Here is a 23767-nt window from a genome sequence, read left to right as displayed (position 1 = left end):
TGTTCATCCCAGTCAGCCAAGGGTTGTGGACCCGCCCTCTGAGTGGCTGCTCTTGTTGTGGGAATGCCACTCATCCCAGTCAGCCCAGCGGCACTCCCACTGTGGGAGCGCACTGACTACCAGGGGGAAGCTCCTGTGTTGAGCACCTGCCCCCAGGTGGTCAGTGGGCATCATAGCAACTGGTTGGCCAGTCGTCCTGCCATTAGGTCGTTGGGCTTTTATTATATAGGATTAAAGAATAAAAAAACAGAGGAAAAAGTAAGCCTTTCTTACTCTCTAACATTGCCAGTAGTTTGAATTCTGGAGCATCTGAATCCCTGAATGTCTACTCAGTAAACAAAAACCAGAAATTGAGAGTTCTGCAATGACCTATAGTTGACTTCAGGCCACCTAAGTTTTCTTCATATGTCGGTCAGCCAAGTGAGGGACATGATTGTGGCAAGTGGAAATGCTCCAATGTGGACTTGTTTGAATGTTGTCCACCAGTAGACAGCACCTTCTAAAATTTAAATTTAAAATTTTAAATTATTCAGTCACTTTATCAGATCAATTGCTAGAACATGAAAAGAAGCTCTTCGTTTGTTTTTTTTAATACTAAAATAATTTTTTGTACTACTACACAAAAAGGAATTGCTCTCCCCACCCTACTGTCAATACAAACCTTTTTTTTTTTTTTTTACGGAAATGACAAGTTAAGTGCAGTGTTGGCCACCTTTCTGAGATGAGGGCCAGGTGTTGATTTATTGCCCCTACTTGTTACAAGAAGCCACGTTGGTGTGAGGTGGCCCAGCTGAGGCAGGAAGCAAAAGCCCCATCATCAACAGGGAAAGACTCTACCATTGAGTGACCCTGTGAGGCAGGATGGAGAGGAGGGTGAACTTCCTCTCCCCACACCTCCAAGAGCCTTTCTCAGCCACTTTCCAATTTTTTAAACCTCTTCAGAGGATGCACACTTTAATCCACTTCAGCTAATACATTTGCAGGCATTAGGTAACAGCCATTTGGAAACAGAAATAAAACATTAGATGCCTAGATTGAAAAGGAGAGGTGAGAGATGTTATTCCTACTACAACTGCCTGCCCTTGGAATTGAGCATTAAGCCCGGAACTTATGTATATTCTATATCCTATTCTTATTTCTGCTGCAGAATCTTAAACAATATTCCTCCTTAATTAATAGCAATTTAATAGCCCATTAAAATCCATTAGAATAAAAGAGCTCTCATTTGTTCATTCATCAATCGTACAATAAGTATTTACTGAGCCACTGTATTTCAGGCAATGTGCTGGGTACTGAGGATGCAGTGGTTCCGAAAATAGAGCCCAACCCTGCCGTCATGAAGGCCCCACAAACTTGTAGGTAAAACAAACATACTCAAATACACAATTCTGTAGTTGCAAATCATAGGTATGTGCTAAAAAGGAAATACAAAGGAAGGACCTTATCAACTGGAGGCAGTGCCTCCAGAAAATCTGTTGGAAACGGGTGTGGAAAATATAAACCATTTTCCTGGGGAAGGGAAAAGTCAGGAAAATGGACTATTACTGAATAATAATAACTATAAATTATGTAGCACCATACATTAGGCCCTGTCTCTAGATACTTTACATAGATTATCTCATTAATTCTTACAACAGATATGTAGAGGAGGTACTATTATTTCTCCCATTTTATTAATATAAATACATTTTAAAATGAAGATTAGAAAATTTAAACAAATCTGGGCAGTGCCAAGACCAAAACCCAAATTTGTTTTACTCTAAAGTCTGTCTTCTCCATTAAGCCTTTCTTGACTATCTTCTTACTACACTTACCATATTCCTATTTGCAGAGATCTTTTTAACTCTTCTATGTTCTGTAAATCTCAAATGATATTATATAGCAATATTTGGCATAAGCATAGAATTCCACATATCTGTGTGGACTGTTGAAATTTGAAGAGCTGTTTTAGAGTTCTTCACACCAAATAATTTATGTCAAATGAAAAAAATGTAGAGAATATAGATAAGGGAAATAATAAAATAATCCCTCCATTCATAGTTAAATACATTAATATTTTGTTGTATTTCATTCTTATCTCTTTTTGCAAAATCCATCACAATATGTGGTTTTGTAAGTAAGAAAATGTCACATTTTCCTTTGGCATGACTTCATTGAAGGAATAATTTTCCCAAACAACATGGTAGCAAAACTATTAATTTGTGACTTCTTAAGACATCAAATTTTTTCTAAAAATAGTGAACAAAATGGCATGTATCAAAGATTGGATTATTTACAAAATAAACTTAGGTGGATATTTTAATGTCAACTTTCCTTTGATTTGCAAACAGAATATGTTCTTGGCCATCATCAATGACACTTACTCTGAAGTGAAATCTGATTTGGCTCAACAGAAAGCTGAAATGGAACTATCAGATCTTATCAGAAAGGTATGACAAGCCCTAATTCTCAGAATTGTTTTATTTTCTACATAAAATAATCATTGTTTCAGCCATATTTCCAAATAAATATTAATTGGTTGTCATTGTTAAAAAGAAAGAGTAGATTGCTGTATATAGGAATAATTTAAGCGTTTTGGGAGATAGAGATGGATACACTGCTAGCTTAAATTCAGGGATACTTTAATGCCCTGGAGTTAAGTTCTCAATGAACTCCTTTGACTCAGAGCGGATCTGCTGGTTTGTCCCTTTTGTTTTGATACCTCCTCTGGTTGGCTCTCACTTCCAGATTCAAAATTCAGAATAAACTGGAAGATTATAAAGACATTTCCACTTTCTAGATCTTGATTACGGTTTTAAAAAAGAAAAAGTTTTGGAGGCAAGTACTTTATAGTTCATTCTCCCTTTATCCTTGACCTTCCAAAGAAGTTGTGAAATAGTCCAAGGGAAAGATCCTTGGAGTAAGGCCACAGCCTAAGGGCAGGAGAACTTTCCATTGTCTACTCTCTCAGGAAGTGTTTGATTGTTACATAGAAGGCAGGACAGGAAAGTTGGGCAGCTTTGTTCTTCTCAATATGACTTCTTTATTTGGTTTAAAGCAACAACAAATAACTACATCCAAAGTTCACAGCTTGTTACCTAACTTCATTTTGCTCAGAACAGTGGCTCCCTTTCTGTTGGTTCAAGCCATAAGACTATGGTCTGTGAATCATGTTGTAACAGAGAACTTCCCCTTTTTAAAATGAAGAAGAAGTCCAGTGGATGGGACCTAAGATCTACATTATCCTGAATTTTGTATAACAGGTGATGGTGTTTTAGCAAATCTCCAGGGGGTATACAAGCAGTCCTCATTTTGCACTTTTGTTCTGATATGTATAAAAATCAGTTATTTCAGTTAAATAACACCAACTTCGCAACACAGTCCAATTTTCATTTATCACAGCGTATTGACTAAGAGCATAAAGTACAAATGTCACTTGCAGTTATCACAGTATAATAACTGTGAGTAATGGTATAAAGTGCAAACTTCTCTACAGATCATTGCCTAAACAACAGATATGCAGCCTGGTCAGTGACCAAATACCTCACTTTTTGCAAAGTCTCAGTTCGGTCTCTGAGGATCTGCTATTCAGTTCACTCATAAAACCTGTAGTTGTACAGCTTCCTTATCTCCCAGTGATAAATCGTGTGACCTTTTTCAAAAAGAGAACAACTGAAGGAGAGAAAGAGCCAGCAAAGATGAAAGTATAGCAGAGAAAGGAAGAATGATAACACTGGACATGAAAATCAAAACAAGTGTATTGGTTTATAGAAGAAACAAGTAGCTGGCCATGGGATTCTCACTGCTACCATTTGAATGCAGCGGAAAGAACTTAGTGAAGGCAGATTTATCAAGGTAAATGAGGAAAGTGATTGCGACATAAAGAATGAAAATGCCTCAGAGGAAGTGGCACTGGCAAGCAAAAAACACACCAAAAAAACCTTCCCATTAAAGGAAACCTTGCCAATATTTCACAACATTAAAAGTGCCAAGGATAAAATGTTGGTAACTGACCCATATTAAGAAAGGATTATGATAACTCACCAAGACATAGAAAAGATGCTCACTTCATATCTTCAGTTATACAAGAGGAAAGCAAACAATGTTTAAAATACGCTGAATTCACTCCCTCTCTCCACCCCCTACAAAGAAAAAGAGCTGCACCACTTATCCTGCCATGGAGATAATGGATCCAGTCATTTCTGAGTTTGCCTCAGAAAGTTTAACTATCCATTAACTACATTCTTGAGCTCAGAATAGAACATCACACATTTCAGGTTTTATATTAAATCATGGGCTTGATCTCAGTGCAGATTTAAGCTGTGAGTGTGTTGGGACCAGCATCATATGATATTTTAGCCCCAAGGCCCACAAACCATTAGACCAACTGGGATCCTTTCACTATTGAAAATCACTACAATAACAACAGCAATAATAATAATACTGTTGCATTCTTATAATAAACACTATAGTAGAGGAACAAATTTTCCTCTACCCGCAAGGCTCTTCTAGCTAGTCTAATAATCAAATAGACAAGAACAGATAACCAAAATAGACAAGAGAAAATAAGCAAATTTAATATATACATGTGTATGGGAACCCTACATACATGAGAGACTCAGAGACCCCACATGCAGGAGATGTTCAGAGATAGAAAGGTAACTTAGGTCTGACCAAATAATTGAATCGATCCCCTCTACTCTGGAAACTGACCTTTAGTCCACTTCATAGCTGACATTCCTTTTTGCAACCTTCCTAATGCCGCGACCCTTTAATACAGTTCCTCATGTTGTGGTGACCCCCAACAATAAAATTATTTTCGTTGCTACTTCATAACTGTAATTTGCTACTGTTATGAATCATAATGTAAATATCTGATATGCAGGATGTGTTTTCATTATTCGCGAGCCACAGATTGAGAACCGCTGGCTTAGACCATATTCCATTTGCTAAGACCATTATCTTTCCCCTCTGGATTTGCCCAGGATCCAGACTGCCCAGAAAATTCCCGCCTAAAAAGCCTGCCTTTAAAACCTCTGACTCTCCAGTCCCTGGCTGCTGGCACCATTTTGGTCTTCAGCCCATCTGGTCTCCAGATGACCTAATAAACGTATCCTCCCCTACCACTTTGGCCTTGTGTATCCTCCTTCGGTGACTCTAACAGTAACATGGGTGCACAAGCCATTCTGAGCTGAATCCATAGAGGTATGTTGTAGGCAGTGGAAATGGCACCAAGTGTGAGATCTCTGGGGTCAGACTGGATCTGAGTTCAGCAACCTCAGTACTTGAGTTCTGACTAGGGAAGAACTCAGAGCCACGACTCAAACTATAAGACTATATTTATTTATGAAATCAAAGAAGTGGAAGAAGTAATTCATGAGAAAAATGGGCTTAGAAAACAAGTTATAGAGGTAAAAGAGGGTCCCTTGGAGCTTGGGAATAGAGAAGGCAATGGTAAAGAGCCGGGGGTGAGGGCGGGGAAGGGGAAGGTGCAGGCCTGCTCTCAGGAGGGAGAGCCTCTAGGTCCTCAGTCCTAAGGGTGGAGATTTTAGGGGAGGCCCCAGGGGAAGATCTTAATAGAATATTCAGCATCTTTCCAGGTGTGTCCTTCCAGGGTCTAGGTCTCCACTGAATGATTAGTCAGTGTCAGGACAGGGGTCCTTAGTCAGTGCAGCTGGTCCTGAGGTCAGCCACCGGGTCGCTTGTCCGGTTTTGCTGCTATTCTGAGCTTGGAGCTGAAATACAACTGAGGCCTAGATGTTATCTCTGGGGAGAAAAGGTCAGGGGGTCCAAACAGAATGCATGACCAGTGATACGCCAGAGGAGGAAAGGTCACCCTGGGGGCAAGGTCCCACCCTACAATTGTCCTTTGCCAGGCACCTGCGGCTTTCCACTCTGGTGACTTTCTGTATCTGGCCCATCATCGTTGCTCTGCTCATGTCTAAGTGCCTTGGGAGCTTCAAAGGGTCATTGCAGGAAGACAGATGTTTAGTAAATAGCAGTTTGTGCTGCCCTATAGATGGGTCAAAAGCTATCTCTAGTAATTATTAGTTATCTCTAATAATCGCTCCTTATGGGCAAGGCCCCTGACTCAAGTTCTTCTAGGTAATAAGGGAGGGGTAGAAGTTTCTCTTGTGCCTGTGATTAAAGTTTCCTTGGCTCAGAACAATCTGCGTACCACTGAGGGACATGTTGGGGTGACTCATTCTGAACCCTCACAGTTTCCTTCTCTGAAACTTTCCTGGACAGTTCACACTCCAGAAGTTGGGTTGGGAGATTGTTCCTGTGTCTCATTAAGCCAGTCTCAGTCTTGAGAACAGTTCGGCTCAGGTGAACAGTCCTGTCTCATTTCCGGAGGTGGTGACGCAGGTGGGCTCCCAACGTGAAGCCCATGGCACAAGAATCAGGTGTTGAATAAGAGACATCTCCATGGAAACAAAGAAAAAAACACACCAACAAATGTTAATGATATGAGCAGACTATCATCCCAGTTTCTGGGCTCTGTAGTCAGGCAGCCAAGAAGACTTCTAAAGGTCTGTCTGTCTCCAGTCATCTTCAGATGGAGTGAAGACAGGCAGCTATAATCTGATAGATTCTCCTGGTCTGCAGTTGGAATGTCTCTGGCGATCTTTTTACAATAGGCATGGAGATTGTCCATCCATGAGCTGCTGTGGTGATGTCTCCGAAGTTTACATCAAGTTGTCCCACTTTAGCCTGCATGGTGTTGGAAAGGGCAGTTTTAATTCTCAATAATTACAAGTTAAAGGGTGACGAAATGAAAATGATAGTTTTGGGGATTGCAGCCAAATAGTTAAGAAAACTGATAATGTTTTGTAGCCAGTCCTCCAAAAAAGAAAACTAGAAAAATTCCAGATCCAATCCAGTTTGGGTAGAAAAATTTAAAAACTCAAAAGTCAGTGAGCAGTGGGGTGGGGAGCACACAATATAATATACAGATGATGTATTATAGAATTGCACACCTGAAACCTCTGAATTATGACGGACCCTATCACCCTCAATTATATATATATTAGAGGCCTGGTGCATGAAATTCATGCCTGGGGTGTCCCCTCAGCCCAGCCTGCACCCTCTCCAATCCTGGACCCTTCAGGGTCCCCTGTGGGGATTGAGCCCACAACCCGGGCATGTGCTCAGACTGGAATCGAATCCAGCACACTTCAGTCCACATGCTGACACTCTATCCATGGAGCCAAACCACCTAGGTCAGGAAAGGGGTCTTAATGGACTTTGATGTTTGTTCTAATTTCTGTCCTTCCATCTTATTAAGGGAATCCTAATAGCGATTGTAGCTATAGGAGAGCTCTCTAAGAAAAATGTTTATTTTCCATTGAGAAGTTTTTCCAATAAAAAGGATCTATAGTCTGGCCTTGATAGTGGAATCTATAGTGACTCGAACCAATACTATGGACATAAAAGGCTTTTCCAAAGGAGAGTGAAAAAAAGATGCAACCCTCATAAGAAAGTTTATTCCCAAAGTTAGCCTAAGAGATACAAAGGGCAGGGGTGGGGAGGAGGGGCAGACACTGTCTTAAAGCAGCTATTCCAAAACACAGGGAATCATGCGCTTTACTTTTTGAACAGAATAAGGTTTAAGCTGCCCTAAGCTTGTATCCACAGCCTATGGGGCTACTCACCAGACGCATTTGCATTCTCCAGCTGGCAGAGATAAACGTGTCCATGAGGAACAGGATGGACACAGCAAACTCCCTGGAAAGCTTATCTTGGCCAAATAGAGAGCAAGGTGCACCTTGGCAAGCGCACCCTCTGGGAAGTAGGAGCCAGAGAGAAAATTCTCTCACTGGTTATAAGGCCAAATTCTTAGGACAAATAACAAGACAAAATGAGAGAAATCAGATAGAGACAGAAAAACAAAACCTTGGGTACTCACCAAATAACCAAGGGTCGCTTCTCTAAGAAACTAGTTTAACAGATGCTTTCTCCTGCCAATCTAAATTTAGAAGAGAGAAAAAGTTTCTCACCACTCTTGCTTCAGCCAGATCCTACAGAAGGAGATCTGGGGGTGTAGCAATATGGTAAGAACCTTTACCTGACACAACCCTTAGCTGGGCTGTGTCAGACAACCCAGGACTTCCTCGTCTGCAGCAGCCTCGTGGGGAAGTGCGGGGTTCCAATCAGTGAGTTCATCCTGCTCACAGCACCAGCTGTGGGAGAGGAACGAACTTTCCTCTACCCTCAGTTCTTCTGGCTGAAACAGATTAGCAAGAGATAATAACCAAATCTAAAATATACACATGTAGCCCTAGCTTGTTAGGCTCAGTGGATAGAGCATTGGCCTTCGGACTGAAGAGTCCTGGGTTCGATTCTGGTTAAAGGCACATGCCAGGGTTGCGGACTTGATCCCCAGAGGAGCGGGGTGGTGGTGGTGGTGGCGTGCAGGAGGCAGCTGATCAGTGATTATCTCTCATCATGGATGCTTCTAGCTCTCTCTCCCTCTCCCTTCTTCTCTGAAATCAATGAAAATATATTTTTAAAACAATTTTAAAAAAATAAATATATACATATAAATGAGAAAGTCAGAGACTCCACATGCACAAGAGGTTCAGAGATAGAAACATGGGTGTACAAGACATTTCTGAGCTACAAATGATGTAAGATGCCTTGGAGGCATCAGCTGTCATTGTAGGATGATTAGAAGAGCAGATGCTTAGTAAATAGAAGTTGGTGCTGCCCTATAGACAGGTCAAAGGTGGTTATATCTGATAATTGCTTGTTATGGGCAAGTTTCCCAATTTAAGTTCTTCTAGGTAGTTAAGGGAAGGTCAGAAGTTTCTCTTGCGTCTGTGGCTACAGTTGCCTTTAGCTTAAAACAATCTGCATACCACAGAGGTACATTTTGGGGTGACTTGTTCTAAATCCCCACAGTACAATGCCAAATACTTTACATATGTTATGATTTATATCTGATGACAGCTATGTCAATTGATTGCTAATACCCACACTCCAGGGATGATGTAACACATGTCCAAGGTCACATAGCAATTGTGCTGAGTCATAGCATATGCCCTTACCCATTTAAGAGACTTTGCATATGGTAAAAGAAGCTTGTTTTATTTGGATGGGAAGAGACAATTCTAGCGCATTCTGCTTTCAATAACTTCATATGAACTGCTCAAAGTGAACAGCTGTCTTGCCTCTAAGAATCTGGAACTTAATTAATTAATTTTTTTGTATCCCAGAGTGCTGTTATGGAAATAAGGTGCAGTGTAAATCACGCTTTTCTTCTCCTATATGCAATAAAAGATACTCAGTTCTGAGATATTCAGGGTGGTTGGCTTCTTTTTTTGCCCTTTGGAAAGAGTAGAATTTTAATTTGTTTTATTCAGAGCATCTCTGACTTTGAAGTGATCAACCTTTATCTTGGTCCCCACTGGCCTGGCTGCCCAAATATTCAGTAAAAGCGATTTTGGGGAGTACCCACTCATCATACTTGATTTGTGGGTATATTTACCACCATAGTCTATGGAGCTGACATGCACACCTCTGAGTCTCAGAATAATTGCACCATATCGTCTCTAAGGAGAATCTTCCAGTCAGAAAGGTGGCCCCTTTGGGAGGGGTCTTTGAAATCCCAACATGGAGGGCCACTGGATAAGAGAGGGCTACATGATATTGTGATTTAGAAGGTTTTAGAATAAAATTTTTACAAAGAAATAAAACACTTTAATTTTGAACGTTTCTAATATTTTAAATTTGAATGTAGTAAATAACATTCATTTTACTATTTTTAAAATTTTCCTATGACTTTATAGAGAACACTAAAGGAGCTTTTAATGTTTGACAAAAAGATTTAAAGGTCATGGAGCAATCATAATGTTTCCTGTTGATTATTAACGTCACTTTATACAGTTTGAACTTGCGTGGTCATTTTACAGTCCTTTACTACAGTGCAAAGCAAGGTCTGCCTGTAGTTTATTAATGAAAAGTCCACAGTCACATTGCACTAAAATATATACTAACATATATAAAGAAATTACTATGAGATAACATAGAAAGTAAACAACTTATGACTCAGGCTTCTCCTTATTCTTTTTAAATTATTATTATTATTGATTTCAGAGAGGAGGAGAGAGGGAGAGACAGATAGAGGCATCAATGACGAGAGACAATCATCGATCAGCTGCTTTCTGCACACCTCACACTGAGGATTGAGCCTGCAATCTGGGCATGTGCCCTTACTGGGAATCGAACCATGACCTTCTGGTTCATAGGCCGACACTCAACCATTGAGCCATGCTGGCTGGGCCCTCAGTATTCTGCTCATTCCTACATATTCTGAGGCAGACAGCTATGAAACATGTACTGGGTTTCATTTCTATAATCTAAACTTGAATTCTCATATGAGCAAAAGACTCTTAGTTCTTTTGATTTACTGAAAGACCCTGACTCTTTCCATATAATCCTCCCAAAAGAGTTATATGGAAAACTCAAGATACATCCCTTATTCATTCAACACATATTTGTTGAGTGGCCAACTTACATCCAGCACTGTGCCAGGTTTACAGTAATTACTACTGTAAATTGAAGGTGAAGCAAATGCAAAAGGAGAATGCACTAACTAAGTCTTTTGTTTTCAACAGGGCTACCATAAAGCCTTGGTCAAACTAAGACTAAGGAGAAATACTGTGGATGACATTTCAGAGAGTCTGCGGCAAGGGGGAGGCAAGTTAAACTTTGATGAACTTCGACAGGATCTCAAAGGGTGAGAATCAGACTTTCTGAGGGCCTGGAGAGTTCCTCCTGTAAAGATAAATTCTTGATGATAAGGGTATCCCTGGCCCAAGAACTCAGAGACCTTTTTTTCAGAGGTGGGTGTCTTCCTGGAGCATATTATAAGAGGAGGACTATCCCCAATCCAGCAATTTCTCCTTTCCTCCCTGTATTTTGATGTCTCCGTGTTGGGGTGGACCACGTATGTGAATGAGTTCGTCTGTAACCTCTTGATCATTTCAGGAAGGGCCATACCGATGCAGAGATCGAGGCAATCTTCACAAAGTACGACCAAGATGGAGACCAGGAACTGACTGAACATGAACATCAGCAGATGAGAGATGACTTGGAAAAAGAGAGGGTGGGTTAAGTTTAGGAGAGAGAACATGATTTGATTCAGCACCCACGATGTTTCAGACACCATACTAAGTAGTGGGTTACTGAGAGTCATTCTCTCTCTCTCTCTCTCTCTCTCTCTCTCATCAGTTTATGTATTAGTACCATGCTTATTCCAACAAGGATATGTAACACGATAATATATAAAAATGTAATAGTTAGCATACATGTAAAAAAACAAAATGAAGAATGAGGCAAAACAAAGCAAAAGTAAAATATAAAACTAGACTGTGAATGAAGCAGAAAATACATTCCATAATAACACATATGCTTCTTAAGGTTGGGCTACAAATTTGGCCCTAAACTTCCTAGTAATGAACTTGAAAAGAGAAAACTGAGTAGTTACATATTTCACAATGTTCATGAGAGAAGCTGTGGAGGGAGTATTTCTTAGGAGGTATAAAATTAGTTACTCTTGAAATCAACATTTAAAATAAAAGAGCTGCCTTCTAGTTGAATATTTATTAAACTATTAAAAGTAAACTTGCATGGGCTTTTATAATAAAAATAGGTTAAAACTTTAATGTTAACTTTAAACGTAAATGGTTAAACAAACAAAAAATAGATGGTAATTGAGGTACAAAGAATGAAGGTGCATGTTATACATAAGAGTCATTTTCCTATGAGATGATAGTATAGAAAAGTGATTTCTATTAGTAAATGCTGCTCCACACAACAGTACCATTAAGTGAAAAACCACCAATCGTAGTGAAATGTGAGCAAGAAGACAAAGAGTACAATTTTCACAAGACTGTATTTAGCCAAATTTTTATTCTGAGATTATATCTTTCCTACTTTGTAGCTATTAAATGGGTTATCTTTATGAAAAGGGGTATATTTCTTCATTTACTTTTTCTATTTTCCTTTTTGTCCAAACAATCCTATATAATAAAAGGCTAATATGCAAATCGACCGAAGGGCAGAATGACTGGTCACTATGATGTGCACTGACCACCAGGGGACAGACGCTCAATGCAGGAGCTACCCCTGGTGGTCAGTTCACTCCCACAGGGGGAGTGTCGCTCAGCCAGAAGTTGGTCTTATGGCTGGCGAGCGCCGTGGCGGTGGTGGGAGGAGCAGGCCTAAGCCATGAGTCGGACATCCCCTGAGGGCTCCCGGACTGCAAGAAGGTGCAGGCAGGCTGAGGGACCCTCCTTCCCTCCAGTGCACGAATCTCATGCACTGGGCCTCTAGTAACTTAATAATTTCTTACTGGTAATTAAAATCTGTTTTGAAAATTTGCCAATGCATGAAATTACAAAGTGTGGGAATTACAGTCTGGTGTGAACCACAGACAAACCAGAGGTAAATAGCACACGTCCTATTTATCATTGGTCCAAGTCCTTGGTGAAGCTCTGTGGAGTCTAGGTGTTCCTGCTCAATGGCCCCATTTCTTCAGGAGGACCTGGACTTGGATCACAGCTCCTTACCACGTCCCATGAGCAGCAGAAGTTTCCCACGAAGCCTGGACGACTCTGAGGAGGAGGACGATGAAGACAGTGGGCACAGCTCCAGAAGGAGGGGAAGCATCTCCAGTGGGGTTTCTTATGAAGAGTTTCAAGTGTAAGTATAAAGGCATTGCCGCACAACTTCACTCTGACCCACCTCCTTTGTCCCATTATTATCAAATGCATTAGGACATTTATTTTATGTACATTTGTCTTGTACTGTTGCTTTTTAAATCAGTTAAGAGAAAAAGGAAATTATGAATTCATACTGCCTTGTATAGTTGCATAATTACCTTTCCAGGGCTCTTTGTTTTTTCATGCAAATTATAATTACAGTATTGTCTGGGATCACTTGCTTTCAGCTTGTAAAACTCCTGTAGTATCTCTTCTAAAGCAGGCCTGCTTGCATGGATTCCCTCAGTATTCATTGATCGAGGAATATTCTTATTTTACTTTTATTTCTTTCTGGCCTCTATTGTTTCAGATGAGAAGACAGCTGTTAATCTTACTGAGGTTCTCCTGTACGTGACAAATTATTTTTCTCTTGCTGCTTTCAAGATTTTTTCTTTGTCTTTATCTTTCAGTATTTTTACTATGATATGTCTGAGTATGGATCCCCTTGCAGCTATCCTATCTGATGTTTATTAAGCTTCTTGAATGTGTAATATTTTCATCAAATTTAGTAAGTTTTCAACAATATGTCTTCAGATATTTTACTGCTCCTTTCCTCTCTCCTTTCCTTATTATGTGTATGTTGAGGTGCTTAATGGTATTCCACATTTTCCTTAGGCTCTGTTCATTTTTCTTCATTCTTTTTTCTCTCTGTTCTTCAGATTGCATAGTTTCTATCCATCTATCTTCAAGTTCACTGATTCTTTCTTCTGCAGTTTGAAATCTACTGTTGAGACCCTCTAATGAATTTTTTCATTTAATGGGTTGTGCTTTTCAACTCCAGAATTTCTATTTGGCTCTTTTTAATAATTTCTATTGCTTTGTTGATATTCACTATTTGATAAGACATGACATCATATAATCTTTATTTCTTTAAACATGAATTCTTTCCCTGATTCTCTGTCAAGCCTCTGCCTCTGTTGATATCACTTCCACCTTTTAGGTTCCACTAATTGTTGGCTGATTCACCTATTGTTTTCAATAATGCCTCAGGATATAAATTGCTCTATAGTCTCACTAAGTTCAGGCCCTTTTGAAAGGTAATTTTTGAGGCCTGTCTTTAGCTGTCTTCTTAGCTGCTGTCTCCTTCCCTGGTTCTCTCTGGTAAACGAGCTGGTAAATAGTTTAATTTGTTGATCTCATGAAGTGACCAGTCTCCTCTTCACTCCTTATCACCACCATCACCATTATTAGATGTGGGAAAAGAGCCTTATATTTAGCCACTCTTGGCCTGGATCAGAGCTTCTAAAACATGGATTTGGGATGGAAGCATGGGATGAGAAATGCTGGCAACCTGCCTCCTCCCTGGGAGATACTGTAGCTCTCCACTGGGATCTCAGGAGAGAGAGCCTGTGTCCTCTGACCCACCCACCAAGAAAGGTGCTTCTGTCCTACGGAGCTGGGGGCAGGGGAGATGGAGCAGCATGTGCCTCAGATGTCACAGACTCTCGCTCTTCTTACTGAAATTTCATGGATTGTCTTAAATAAATGCTTTTTTATTTGCTCTATGTTCTTAAGAAATTTTCAGAAATTAAAACAAAATTTTAAATAATATTCAATAGTTATGGTTGTTTCAGTGGGGAGAGGGCCTACAGAGCCCTCATGCCACCATTCCAGTTTTTTCCTACTTATTATTTTAAGGATTCATAGCATCTGATTTATTCAAAATAATAGGGGCATAAGTGAATATACTATTTTCTGACTGCTTTGTTTACTTAATATATTGTGAACATCACTCTATTTCATTAAATATTCATTCAGAATATAATTTCTGATGTCTCCTTAGAGTCTACTGTATAGATCAGTGATGGTGAACCTTTTGAGCTCGGCATGCCAGCATTTTGAAAAACCCTAACTTAACTCTGGCCGTGTAACATATAGAAATTTTTTGATATTTGCAACCATAGTAAAACAAAGACATATTTTTGATATTTATTTTATATATTTAAATGCCATTTAACAAAGAAAAATCAACCAAAAAAATGAGTTCGCGTGTCACCTCTGACACATGTGTCATAGGTTTGCCATCACTGGTATAGATGAATGACAACTTTATTTATTTATTCATTTATTTATTCAATTTATTTTTAATCCTCGTCCGAGGATATTTTTCTGTTGATTTTTAGAGAGTGGAAGAGAGAGAGAAAGACAGAGAGAAATATCGATGTGAGAGAAGCACATCAATTGGTTGCCTCTTCCACACACCTGAAACAGGGCATGAGCCGGGCCTGCAATCGAACCCAGGATTTTTCAGTCCACAGGCCGACTCCCCACTGAGCCAAAATGGCTAGGGCTTAAATAATCTATTATCTAATGTAATAATTTTTTCAATGACCCACTATTAATAAGCAGAACTCTACTGAATATCCTGGTAGCCAAAAATTACACATATACTGAATTATATGTGTTTTTAAATATGTTTTTTTATTGATTTTGAAGAGAAAGGGAAAGGGGAAGAGATAGAAATATCAATAATGAGAGAGAATAATCAATCAGCTGCCTCCTGCACACCCCTACTGGGGATCCAGCCCATAACCTGGGTATGTGCCCTGACTGGGGATTGAACTGTGACCTGATTCATGGGTTGACACTCAACCACTGAGCCACACTGGCCGGGCTGCTTAATTATTTTCTTTAGAAAATTTTCAAAAAATGGGATATCTGAATAAAAGGTAGACACACATTTTTAGGACTTCTAATACAATGCCCCCTTGTAGAAAATTTGTGCCAATCCGCACTCCCACCAGCAATGTATGAGAGTTCATCTCTTAAGGTTGAGACTACTTGGGAAAAGTTTCAGATTATCATATTGTTGAAGAAAAAAATCTTAGCAGTTTCATTTGAAAAGAGAACTGGGCTGAATAGACAACAGCACAAGGTGGCTTTGTCCCTCCCAACTGTGGTTTCCTGCAGACTAGTGAGACGAGTGGACCGCATGGAGCACTCCATCGGCAGCATTGTGTCCAAGATTGATGCTGTGATAGTGAAGCTGGAGATCATGGAGCGGGCCAAACTGAAGAGAAGGGAAGTGCTGGGAAGGCTGCTGGACGGAGTGGCTGAGGTAAGGCTGATGCGACCAACATTAGGGTAGTTGTAATATGTAACCCTTTTGATCGGAGAGGTTTCTTGGTCTCCATACTGCAGGTCAATGCATATCAAATGATAATCTAGTGGTGTTACTTTCTTAATACTCCACACACTGATGGTCCTGCCATCACATCAGTGGATGGTAAAATTAAGCAAAAGAGAATCATTGATCAGCTGCTTCACGCACACCTCACACTGGGGATTGAGCTCACAAACCAGGCATGTGCCCTGACAGGGAATCGAACCTTGACATCCTGTTTCATAGGTCGACACTCAACCACTGAGCCAAGCTGGTCAGGCCCATGTGTATCTTCTTAACAGATTGCTAATTTAAGCAGCTGTGTGTGTAAATATACTTTTATTGATTACAGAGAGAAAGGGAGAGAGAGAGAGAGAGAGAGAGAGAGAGAGAGAGAGAAGCATCAATGATGAGAGAGAAACAACAATCGGCCCACAACCCAGGCATGTGCCCTGACCGGGAATTGAACTGTGACCTCTTGGTTCATAGGTCAACGTTCAACCAGTGTGCTACACCAAACCAAAGAATTTATATGCATAGCCCATGGACACGGGCAATAGGGTAGTGAAGACCTGAGGGGGGGCAGGGTGGCTAGGAGACAGGAGCAGGGAAAGGGGGAGGAAATGGGAGATATCTGTAAGACTATCAACAATAAAAAATAAAAAACAAAACAAAAAACTTTAGAATAAGACAAAGCAATTTGGTGGTTTCCCTCCCAATATAGATTTGCATATTACAAAAGCTTTGGAAATTATAGAAAAGCAGAAGGAAGATTGAAAGGATGATCATTAAAAAATAAATTAAGAGAAGTTACTGTAGTAACTAAAAATTGTTATATGTTTTAAATCTCTAGACACACCTAATTATAAACAGATTACTTGATCACCAAATTTCCTAAGGCAATTTCTATGTACAAGAATACCCATCAGTTGCTCTGGCTGGTGTGGCTCAGTTAGCTGGAGCATCATCCCATGCACCAAAAGGTTGTGGGTCTGATATCTAGTTGGGCAGGTAAAGGAGACAACCAATCAATGTTTCTCTCTCCCTCTCTCTCTCCCTTCTTTCTCTCTCTAAAAAGCAATATAAAAATATACCCTCAGGTAAGGATTAAGAGAGAGAGAGAGAGAGAGAGAGCGAGAGAGAGAGAGAGAGAGAATATGCATCCCTAACTTCCTGTTTTCTTTTTTCTTTATTAGGATGAAAGACTGGGTCGCGAGAGTGAAATCCACAGGGAACAGATGGAACGGCTAGTGCGTGAAGAGTTGGAACGCTGGGAATCCGATGATGCAGCTTCCCAAATAAGTCATGGTTTAGGCACCCCTGTGGGACTAAATGGTCAGCCTCACCCCAGAAGCTCCCGCCCTTCTTCCTCTCAGTCTGCAGAAGGAATGGAAGGCGCAGGTGGGAACGGAAGTTCCAATATGCACGTGTAGGATATGTGTTAGCAAATGTGTTTCTAATAGGTGAGAAGGTGGCTTCCTGAATCGCCATTGCAAGGTTACTACAGTAAGTCCTCACTTAACGTCATGGATAGGTTTTTGGAACTGTGGTGAAACAAAATATAATGAAATCAATTTTACCGTAGGCTAATTGACATAAGCAAGAGTTATGTTCCCACAGAGTAAACATTAATAATAAAACGACTTTATCCCAGGACCTGCTGTATTTATATGCCCTGACCAGCACATGATGTTGGTCATTGTGATCAATTGTTAATTCTTCTGCACTTTAATTTATTTCAAATCAACTTTGCCCATGGATCAAAGAAGATTTTTTTTTTTTACTCATTTAAGTAATTAGGTGTAAATATTGAGTACATTAAAAAAAAATCTCTGTAAAGTATAAGAAGTGTTCTCCTCATTTGGTACCACAACTGAGTCTTCTCAGTTGACAATGAAGTTGCCTTTTAAGCTAGAAGAGAACTGTTTAAAGGCTTCTGAGTTTTATTTTCAATCACAAAAATCAGTATTGTCATTTTAGCCCAGTGTGTGAAGGGAAAGTCGGGGCATTCCTTTCCACTCAAGCTTGGTCCATGAGCTTAACATAGTTTTTTCTGGTTGTTGTTGTTGTTGTTTTAGAAAGCAGCCTTTTATTTCAACTACCTTCCTGGGGTAAACTTTTCTAAAGGACAAGCTGGAAAAGAACTCCAAACCATAGAATGGGTATTTAGTGGTTATGCTAGAATATGTATGAATGGTTCAGATAAATGTTGAATTCTGTCCTTTTTTTGTTCTTTTATCATATCTAATGTCTGTGGGAATAACTGTTTCACTTAATTTTTACACTATTTTTCTCTCATTTAAAATGAGCTGCATGAAACCCCAAAGATCAACTATGAGTTAAAATGTCTTCTCGGACTTTAATATAGGAGAATTAGAAGGAGCCTTATCACTAAGTTCAACTGTTTCTAATAATTTAATATAAAGATTTACTATATATTCTCTTTTCCATACGGCTCAACTTATTTGCAACTGAATGTAATGTCGCAACTAATCTAGAAAGAGCCACTTATTAAATTGTTTAGTTAATACTGAAATTTGTAGTAAATATGTTCATTTTAAACAAAATTTTAAGGGAGTGGTGAAATTCATATAAAAATATTATAAAACTAAAGTGTACATTGTATACTGTTTTAAGAATACAAAACTCAAATGCTCTTGACCTGTATTTCAAACCTAGGATGTATACTCTAATGGAGCTCAGTTTTATGAAATGGAGTTTTTGGTATTAAAAGTTCCTTCATTAACAGAAAGTGTCAGCCAAAATTTGAGTTTGCAGCAGTTTGGGGTTTTTTTGTTTTTGTTCTGTTTTTGTTTTTCTGTAATATATTTATATTGATTTCAGAGAGGAAAGAAGAGGGAGAGAGAGAGATAGAAACATCAGTGATGAGAGAGAATCATTGATCGGCTGCTTCCTGCACGTCCCCTACTGGGGATCGAGCCTGTAACCCTGGGCATGTGCCCTTGACTAGAATCAAACCCGGGACCCTTCCGTCCATAGGCTGATGCTCTATCCACTGAGCCAAACCAACTAGGGCTTGTTTGTTTTTTCATTAGGAGAGCATCTTACCAAATTAATGGGGAAGAAATCTGTTTCTCAATAAAAAATAAAAACCTTATTTTTCAAGTCTTGAGTAAGATAACCTTTTGAGAGCTAATGGGGCAAGCAGGAGAGAATACAGTGCTGGTGAAAACTTACTTGGAGAATAGAAGAGAGGCCTGTTTTTTAACTCAGTATTTTAATTCCCATGCTGTTCAATTAATTGGTAGAATGTGTCGGTCAAATCTTCGATGAAATCATTAGCAAACAAACCTTTCTAAGCTGGCTGCCAGAGAGATGATACACACTGGGTTTCTTTAACAGTTATTTCCCATGGCTTCATCTTCATCTTTATTTCAGTATACTACACCAAGTCCTTTATTACTAGGTACTAAAGTTTGTGTTCCAGGGATAGTGAGTGTATGTATTTATGTATGTGTACCATGTTGTTATATGTAAACAAACTTCAATTTGAAGTGCAGCCATTATGTGGTATCCATGTGTATTGACCACGTGCCATATATGAATTATGGTCACTAGAGAGTCTTTTATGATACTTATTGTTATACTGTTTTTCATTTCACCTGTAAAATTCTGCAAAATTCTTTCTTATTACCCCTAAGTTACATATTTTTTTCTTATTTAGTCATGGAGAATTCCCTCCTCATCCTTCTCCTATCTTCCCTTTATATTAATATTATTAAAAAGATGTTACTTATGCAGGTGTCTCTTAACAATTGAGAATTTCATTAATGTGTAATACTGAGCACTTTACTTCCTAATAAAGACTTGATATAAAAGCAGATGTAAGAGTTGTCTGTTTCCTAAGTAGAAGCAGTTTTGGGTAATTTACCTTGTGTCACGAGGTTAATAGTAAAGGCTTAGACTTTGACAAAAGCATCTTCTCTTTTCATGTCTAACAACATGATCAACAATTACTTCTTCTTTAGTATATACCTCTAATAGGTTATTATGATGGTTGTGTAGTATCTCTTAGTGTGCAGCCACCATATTTTACTTTTTGCATTCCTATAGTGAAGGGTTGGCTCTACTATTTCTACTTCAAAATCTCTGTACATAATTCTCTTATTGACTTTTCATGACTTCTCAGTGGGTATGTAACAGGAGTTGGAGTCCTGGGTCCCAGGTATACAAATATTTAATTTTACCCAGAACAGATGGCACTCCAGAATGATAGCACCAGTCTACCATTCCACTACATGCACAAGTACCACTTTTGTCCATACCCTCACCAGCATTGGTGCCACCCAGCTTCCTAGTCTTTGTAAATGGAATGGTTTTAAAGGGAGGTCTCATTTTGTTTTGCCTTTATCTGATTCCTACTTAATAAGTTTAAACATCCCCTTATAGTTATTCAACATTTTTCTCTTTTTATAAATTTTCTAATGAACACTTTAAAACCTTACACTGTGATCTAATGGGAAACAAGTATGTTTTCATTCATTGCCTATTTTTCCACTGGGTCAAGGTCTTTTTTGTTGATTGGCAAAATTTCCTCCTATGGTTTAAGTATTAGTCCCTTATCAGTTGTGGATTTCATTAATATCTCTCATCCAACTGATAACTTGGTCAGTGTTGCCTAGGTTTTTTATATAGTAAGATCAATTTAGTTTTATTGAGTTTGAGAGTGTTACAGAGACCTTTGCAAGATCACACTTATCTTTATTAAATTTACAGTCTGACCTTTCACATCTAATACATTTTATGAGTAACTTTGAATAAGGTTCATCAGTATTTTTCTCCTTATAATGAACCAGTTTTATCAGTACTGGTTTTATGTGTCTATTTTTTAAGTTTTTAGTCTGTTATACCGATTTCTGAATGTTCCTGCATAACAATTTGTATTGTCATTGTATGGGTTGTTTTTCATATGTGGTCTCCTCCTAGGCCTTTTTTATTTTTTTTGTAAAATTGACTAAGCTGTTTTTTGTGAACCTTTATTATTCCATATGGATCTGTTAGAATAAATTTGAGGAGTTCCTGGGAGTGGGGGAGGGTGGAGAAAAAAGTCCCACTGAAATTTAATTGGAATTGCATTGAATTTATTGATTAGTTTGGGGAGAACTGACATTTTACAATATCAGAAACATGACTCTCCATTTATTCAGAACTTCCTTAATATCCTTTAAGTGTTTCTTGAAATTTCATAAAGGTCTTACATACTCTTTAATAAGGCTTTATTGCTACTATGCACAGAATCTTTTTTCCATTATATTTTCTACTTGGTTATTGCTGATCTAGAGGAAAATTACTAAGTTTTATCAATTCATTTTATATATCACATACTTTACTAGCTCTAATAGAGTCTGCATTGACTGGTTTTCTATGTAGAAGGCCAGATCATTTGTAAATAAGGACAGTATCATGTGGAATAGTAGCAGTGATAGTAGATATGCTGGTCTTGTTTCTGGTCTTAATGGAAATGTGTTTCAGTTTGTGTTCCTTTACAAGCAAAACCAAGAACTTGAGTCCAGGTAGTTTGTTTGGGAGGTGATACCAGGAATCTGGAATAGGAAACAGCCAGGAAAGGAAGAAATGCCAATACTCAGGTGTGTGACTGAAGTTGCCCTGCAGGGGACAAGAGTTCAATTCCACCTCTGACAACACTATGAAATGCCTCCCATAATCCCCTGTCTGAAGAACATAAAGTTAGGGCATTTATTTGTCTGTTGGCCCCAATCCCTAATCCCCTGAGGTATTAATATCTGCTTCAAGCTACGCTTGCCCTCAGCCAAGCAGGTTCTTTCCGTTTTGGAGAAGGCCTTACAGCAGAAAAGTGAAGGGATTCCTGTTGCTTGAGGTAAGCTGCTATCAACAGGATCTGAGCTCACATGGAACTTGACCACAAAATACCACGTGTGGACGCACACGTACAGTGCGATTGAAACTTCGTGGCCCATGCGCAGAAGTCGGTATTTTGTGGAAGAGCCACACTCAAGGGGCCAAAGAGCCTCATGTGGCTCACGAGCCACAGTTTGCCGACCACTGTACTAACCTTCCAAGGCTTATCAAAGCTTTTTTTCTTCATAAGGGGTTTTTTACCCTATAAATAACATTAGGATTTTCCAACATTGTTTAGATTTCATACTTCCACTACAGCATCAATACATTTGTTATTTCTTATCTAACCTAATAAAAGACAAACATGCAAATTGACTGTACCTTCTCTATGCCTTAAGCCACACCCACCAGCCAATCAGAGTGACTATATGCAAATTAACCCAGCCAAGATGGCAGCCAGTAGCCACAGAGCTGAAGCGAGCAGGAAGCTTGCTTGCTCCAGTGATGGAGGAAGCCAAACTTCTCCCGTGCCGCGGCCTGGCTGTGAGCTCCACTCTAAGCAACAAAGTTGCAATTATAGAAGGTAAATAAATGCCAGAATAAAAAAAGAAAAAATGGAGAAGCTGGGAGCTTCCATCATTGACGGGCTTGGCCAGCCTGAAAACAGCCCTCAGCCCCTCACCCAGACTGGCCGGGCACCCCAGTGGGGGCCCCCACCCTGAAGGGCAAACCAGTCAGCCCCCACCCGTGCACCAGGCCTCTAGCCTATATAATAAACGGGTAATATGCAAATTGACCCTAACAGCAGAACGACTGAGAATGACTGGTCACTATGACACACACTGACCACCAGGGGGCAGACGCTGAATGCAGGAGCTGCCCGCTGGTGGTCAGTACATTGCCACAGGGGGAGCTCTGCTCAGCCACAAGCCAGACTGATGGCTGCCAGCACAGCAGTGGTGGTGGGAGCCTCTCCTGCCTCCTCAGCAGTGCTAAGGATGTCCGACTGCAGCTTCGGCCTGCTCCTCGCTGGCAAGTGGACATCCCCCGAGGGCTCCCGGGCTGCCAGAGGTATGTCTGATTGCCAGCTTAGGCCCAATCCCCCGGGGAGTGGGCCTAAGCCAGCAGGTGGTCATCCTCTGAGTGGTCCCAGACTGCGAGAGGGCGCAGGCTGGGCTGAGGGACAAATTTTTGTGCACCGGGCCTCTAGTTTATTAAATAATGGCATAGATTTATATATTGAAGCTGGAGGACAACGGACACACCTATTCAGTTAAAAGAGGAGGATACTACTAATAAATATTAGTGACTTGTAATGGGTTTCTAGAATTCAATTTTTTTATTTTTTATTTTTTTTAAATATATTTTATTGATTTTTTACAGAGAAGAAGGGAGAGGGACAGAGAGTCAGAAACATCGATGAGAGAGAAACATCGATCGGCTGCCTTCTGCATGCCCCGCCGTGGGGATGTGCCCACAACCAAGGTACATGCCCTTGACCGGAATCGAACCTGGGACCCTTGAGTTCGCAGGCCGACGCTCTATCCACTGAGCCAAACCGGTTCGGCAAGAATTCAATTTTTTAAAATATATTTTTATTGACTTCAGAGCAGGAAGGAGAGGGAGAAAGATAAAAATATCAATGATGAGAGAATCATTGGCTGCCTCCTGCATCACATTACTGAGGATCAAGCCCACAACCTAAGCATGTGCCCTGACTAGGAATCAAACCATGACCTCCTGGTTCATAGATCAAAGCTCAACCATGGAACCATGCTGGCCAGGCTAGAATTCAATTATTTTTAAGCCAATTAATTAAAATAGATTTCTCCCCTGTAGTTACTGTCTAACTAGATGAACTAATAAGCAATACATAATCTACATATCCTATCTAATAATAGACAAACATGGTAATTAACCATACCTCTAACACACTTCCCATTGGCTAACCAGGGCAATATGCAAATTAACTGCCAACCAAGATGGCGGCCGTCAGCCAGGCAGCTGAAGCAAACAGGAGGCTTGCTTGCTCCCGTGAAGGAGGAAGCCAAGGTTCCCCACCTGCCGCTGCTGAGCT

General features: G+C 39.8%; 1 protein-coding gene across 1 annotated transcript in view; it reads left to right on the top strand.

Annotated features, from left to right (window-relative positions):
• The window catches only part of PKD2 (polycystin 2, transient receptor potential cation channel), a 48887-nt gene extending 30294 nt beyond the window's left edge, over positions 1 to 18593 (top strand). Inside the window, exons 9-14 of the mRNA XM_006760043.2 lie at positions 2331 to 2429; positions 10599 to 10720; positions 10972 to 11089; positions 12527 to 12687; positions 15657 to 15804; positions 17046 to 18593. Coding sequence (XP_006760106.1) covers positions 2331 to 2429; positions 10599 to 10720; positions 10972 to 11089; positions 12527 to 12687; positions 15657 to 15804; positions 17046 to 17282 — 885 coding nt within the window. The 3' untranslated portion in view covers positions 17283 to 18593. The remainder of the gene's footprint in view (positions 1 to 2330; positions 2430 to 10598; positions 10721 to 10971; positions 11090 to 12526; positions 12688 to 15656; positions 15805 to 17045) is intronic.
• The last annotated feature ends 5174 nt before the right edge of the window (positions 18594 to 23767 follow it).

The sequence above is a fragment of the Myotis davidii genome, unplaced genomic scaffold, assembly GCF_000327345.1.
Source record: "Myotis davidii unplaced genomic scaffold, ASM32734v1 scaffold356, whole genome shotgun sequence".
Taxonomy (NCBI): Eukaryota; Metazoa; Chordata; class Mammalia; order Chiroptera; family Vespertilionidae; genus Myotis; species Myotis davidii.
Note: the sequence above shows the minus strand (reverse complement) of the source record. Positions and strands in the feature narration are given on the sequence as shown.